This window comes from Mizuhopecten yessoensis, unplaced genomic scaffold (assembly GCF_002113885.1).
Source record: "Mizuhopecten yessoensis strain PY_sf001 unplaced genomic scaffold, ASM211388v2 scaffold855, whole genome shotgun sequence".
NCBI lineage: Eukaryota > Metazoa > Mollusca > Bivalvia > Pectinida > Pectinidae > Mizuhopecten > Mizuhopecten yessoensis.
The window spans coordinates 348020-353499 of record NW_018403755.1 but is presented as its reverse complement, the minus strand read 5'-3'; the positions used below and the strand labels follow the sequence as shown (position 1 = coordinate 353499).

The following is a 5480-nucleotide window of genomic DNA, read 5'->3' as shown; positions in this document are numbered from 1 at the left end:
CGTGGTATGGGGTAGTATTGGGTCATAGTCACGGCAATTCGGTGATGTTTTCGGCACCAAATCGCATATTTCCCGATAAAATATGGCAGATGGAAGTAAATAACGTCTACAAAGGTGATATTTCACAGTAATAAAGAAGTATTTGGTTCATAACTGGGTCGTATGGGGTAGTATTGGGTGGTATTGGGTAGTATTGGGTGGTATTGGGTGGTATTGGGTAGTATTGGGTAGTATTGGGTGGTATTGGGTAGTATTGGGTAATTAGACGCGCCGATAAAGACCTACATAGCTATATACACATATAAATTATAGCTGTATTGAGCTATATTTTCTCAGATTTCAAATTTCATTGAATTTAAGCAAAGTCGCACTAAACAATAAGGTTGATGGTAATGTTGACTACAAAAAGCATACATTTTTAGATGTTTATTTTCATTTTTCATAAATGTAAAATTTCCGATTTCTTTACATCATTATTTTTTTAAAAGAATACTTATATTTAATGTCTTTTGTTATCAACCTAATGATACAATCTTCTTTTAAATGCGACTTTGTTCCGTTTTCCTTAAAAAAGAAAATCACTTGAAAATAGCTCAAAAGACCTATTTCAGATAGGTCAATAGAGCTATTATAGGTCTTTACAGCTATATAGCTCAATCGGCAGAGTGTACTGGACCTGTTCATATGGATAACTAGCCCCAGTTTCCTCTGGCCCTGACACCAGATTTTGACAGATATATGTATGGTGCCAAAATGTTTTAGTCTGGTGTCAGGGCCAGAGGAAACTCGGGACAATGGATAACTATGTTCTTTCAACTTATTGATTGACAACTTTAGCTATGCCTGGATGTGTAAGCTTCCACATGTAAGACCAAGCGCAGATCCTCGTAAACCAGTTCTAGTCAGTCTTTACCATGGATGACAACAAGGACTTGCCTAATATCCCACAGATGTGCAAGAACAATTAAGATCCTGCCCCTAACCATAACATCTGCCGGGATAAAGAAGCTCCTAGAAAACATCAACGCCAGCAAGGCCCATTAAGGTACTGATATGATCCCCACCACCATACTGAAGAACTGTGCTCGTCAACTGTCTTTTGCACTCCAATGCTCGATCGACAGTGGCAAACTGCCAGCTGATTGGCTCCATGCTAATGTAACACCTGTTTTAAGAAGAGAGAGTCATCAGGCAGTGAATTACAGATGGTCTCACTCACCTGTGTATCCTGCAAGCACATCATGAACCATCTGGAAAGGAACCCAATCCTAAAATCATTTTACAACAGCTTAAGATTAGGCTATTCATGCGAGAGGCATCCGTGACCTCATGAGGCAGTATGACACTGGTGCCCAGATTGACATGGCCATTTTGGACTTTTCTAAGGCCTTTGATGCCATCTCCCACAACAAACTACTCCATAAGATGAACATGTACGGGGTGGATGGGTCATTGAAAAGCTGGCCGAGAGATTTCCTGACAAATCGCAGCATGAAGGTGGTGGTCGACGGTGAAGAGTCCAACTCGGTCAACATGGCCTCTGGAGGCCTGATACTGTTTCTTTGGCAAATTAATGACCTTCCAGACCCAGTCAAATTTACAGTTCGCCTCATTGCCAATGACTGCCTACTGCACAGGTGCATCCAGAACCTGAGAGACCATGCACCTACAGCTCCAAAAGGGCCCGGCTGACTTGGAGAGATGGGCATCAACATGGGGGAAGAAGTGCTACATCATGAGCATTAACTGCAAGTCACAACACTTCTACCAGCATGACAACCACATCCTTCAGCAAGTGCAGGAATCCCCATACCTCTGAGTTACCCTCTCAGAAGATCTTAGGTTTGGTCCACACATCACCAAGATACTAAAAAAAGGCTAACTCCACTCTAGGGTTTCTGCAGTAGAACCTGAAACATTGCCCAGCTTCATGAGTATAGCTCTGTGGTTTGGGACCCCTATCTCCTCAAAGACATCGACCAGCTATAAAGCTAGAGCGCATCCAATGCCAGGCGGCCCGGTTCATCACAAGAGATGACACCTCCAGGGAGCAGGTCACCCAGATGCTCCAGGACCTGGGGCTGCCCCCACTCCAAGAGAGAAGGAAGCAGAACTGACTAGCATTATTTTATAAACATGTTGAGGGGCTGGTGCCAGCCATGCACTGTAAGGAATATTTAACACCAACTCGAGGGAAATGGAACATTAGAGCAAAACGGTTTGCAGACTGTGTCACAAAAAAAGCATTATAGAAAACCAGGAAACCAACAACTCTAGGTGCTTTAACACTACATTCTGAAAGACACTGTCTATAAAAACTCATTCTTTCCCAAAACGACCATTGACTGGAATCGGGTTTCCACAACGTTGTGTGTGCAGAGTCACTCAAGGGTTTTAAGTTAGCCCTACAACTGCACGACCAAGCGCCTCTAGCACTCTGTCTTTATGCCTGAGAAGGCCCTTCATTTTACAAATCCATATCCCGTAGGCTTGGAAGAATACATTCAGGCCATGATTTGAACTCAAATCGCTTTTTAACTCTTAACTTCAGATAGACCTAACCAACTGACCTACTCAGAAACCTGTAATATACATCTTTGAATCACTTTCATTGATTGATTTATACACAACATACCTCTTTTTCATTTGTATTGATTATATTTGTTTGATTTTGCAGGCCGGTCCCCTGGAAAAAGTCAAACTAGCTACAGACAAAGAAGGGAGGACAAAGGGATATGCTTTTGTCACATTCAAACATGAATGTTCTGTTCCCTACACAATAGAACTGATGAACGGCATTGAACTTTTCGGCAATAACCTACGCTTACAAACGAGAACAGGTACTACTCAGAAGCTGATGCTTTTATAACACTGGTGTTCTCTAAGTATGGATCGCATGACCCCCTGCCATGCTGGTTCCACTTCACATTATGCTATTTTGATAGTAAATGAGTATCAGTTATCAAAAATATTATAAAATTTTGAAAACATATCATTTTCACATTGACTGATTAGACGGTTCTGTTTATTTCTGTATCAATGTATTGTATCAAGAACTGATATTTCAACTCATATTTCAAGTGATTTTTTCAAAACTATTTGCATTTTTTCAGCAATATAAGTGTTGCCCTGGTAAAATACTAACTGCTTCCTATCAATTCGGTAAAAGAGGATTTTTCTTTCAGCTCATTCAGTATAGTGTAAGACTAGTAAACAAGAGGTCCCTGGTCCAACTCTGAGGCATTGAAAATAATAAACTTCTGTTACATAAGCTTTTAAATTGATGTAAAAGACTTTTTTAGGGGTTTTCTGTGATAATCAAGATAATTTATAACAAATCATTAGATGAAATTAGCTCATTCACCCCTAAAATTTCATAATGAACTATACCAAACTTTGAATTGGAGAGTGGATATGTGTCTTCAGGGGTGAATGATCATGAGTTAATAGACCTTTATAATCCATTTTCATTAACAAACAGACGCATATGATACTATTAAATAATGGTTGTGTAACTTGATGTGATTCATTGTTTCTAGGGTCCTCCAGTAGCGTTACGTATGACGGGGGAAGTGCAGCACAGTCCTCCTCGTATAACAGTCCCTTGCCAAGTGGAAACTCGCACGACAACAGGTCTCCAGCTGGTCATCATCAACACAACCTTCAAAGGTCTGCAACCTGGCATGGGAATACACAGCCAAGTGGACGAAGCCCAGATGTCAATTTTAGAAACTTGCCCAACATGCAACCGCAGGTAATGACAGCTGTGTCATTTCAACAGAGACGAGAACGAGTGTTTCAGCAGCAAAACATACAGTTGGAGATTCACCGTCAGCAGGTGATACAGAGACTGACCGCACAGCCGATACCACAATCCAACCCTTATGGCCGCTCAAGTCGGCCGTGGCAACAGGCTCCTTATAGACGTTACTGATATATACCGCACTCCAACCAATATGGCCGCTCAAGTCGGCCGTGGCAACAGGCTCCTTATAGACGTTACTGATATATACCGCACTCCAACCCATATGGCCGCTCGAATCGACCCGTGCCAACAGGCTCCTTATAGACGTTACTGATATATACCACACTCCAACCCATATGGCTGCTCAAGTCGGCCGTGGCAACAGGCTCCTTATAGACGTTACTGATATATACCACACTCCAACCCATATGGCCGCTCAAGTCGACCCGTGGCAATAAGCTCCTTATAGCCGTTACTAATACCACACACTCACTTTTCTCCCACTCAAGTGGCAACAAGCTTTGTACAGACATATTACTGAAACCACACTTGAAGCCCTATTGCCACTCAGGTCGGCCCTGGCAAAACGCTCTTACATGTACTACTGTATTTATCAATAGGATCCACAATGACACTCCAAACAAACAGGTCTACCGGAACACTGATACATACTACATTCCCCAAACCCTACTTTTTCATACCTTACTGAAACTTGCAAAGAAACACTACGCTCTACCCCTTCATTGCATTCAGATTCATACTTACTACTTTGTATCTAAACTTTCAATCATCATATCATCTCTAATAAATCATTGATATTAATCTCGGATTAGCTCATGTCATGTTCGCAAGAGACATGGATACTGAGCTTGTCACTGGTAGAGATAATCTGTTTGTGTGCGAAAAACTAAATAGGCATCCCAAAAGTGTTCAGATATACAGCAATGTAGTCGTGTTAATTTGGCTTTTTTCATTGAAATGATAATTCATTTATCTTATTTCATTCAAGTGGTCATCAAATAAATGAAGAATCTTTATTTTCAAGATTTGTCCAATTCACAGGGATGTGTAGATGTTGAGCTTGTAATCTGTAAATGAAATAACATTCTCATTCTAATTAAGTGAAAGATGGCCAGACGCTGGTTTTACTTTGAGACTTAATTTCCTAGAATAAGCCTGCTTTTTAAATGAGATTTTAAACGGAAAAAAAATGCAAATTTTAGCAAACTACCATAGTATGGGAGAAATAGAGCAATTATGCCCCCTTGATCATTAACTATTTTGCTAAATATATATACATGTATAGTGCCTGTGAAGAATTAGTCGGTTTAAGAATTTATTTCCAAAAAATCATCTTGTGTTTAATATTTGATAAATGTAGTTCTGATACAACTCAGTTATAAAAGATGTTAGAATGTTTGTGTAAAGTTTGTATAGAATCGGTCAGGGTCTGGCTAAGAGATCAAGGGGCCAATGTTTTAACATGGGTTTTATGTTTTTATGTATTTTGACATTAAATATGTTTGTACTTGTTTTCATGTCTCTTGTTTTTCATTCATTCAGCATGAATTTTTTGACAATTTCTTCAATATTCAGTTCCGTTTTACTTACACAATCCACCAGTTGACAATTAAGTGACAAAGAGAGAGGAAGTACCTATTGCTGAAGTAGAGATATTTAAACATTCTGAAAACAGTACCAGTATATGTAACAGCATTGACATTTGATGTGAAAT

General features: G+C 40.0%; 1 protein-coding gene across 1 annotated transcript in view; it reads left to right on the top strand.

Annotated features, from left to right (window-relative positions):
* The window catches only part of LOC110453470 (RNA-binding protein 7-like), a 7298-nt gene extending 2019 nt beyond the window's left edge, over positions 1-5279 (top strand). The window contains exons 2-3 of the mRNA XM_021502426.1: positions 2678-2840; positions 3540-5279. Of these exons, the coding sequence (XP_021358101.1) occupies positions 2678-2840; positions 3540-3934 (558 nt within the window). The 3' untranslated portion in view covers positions 3935-5279. The remainder of the gene's footprint in view (positions 1-2677; positions 2841-3539) is intronic.
* The last annotated feature ends 201 nt before the right edge of the window (positions 5280-5480 follow it).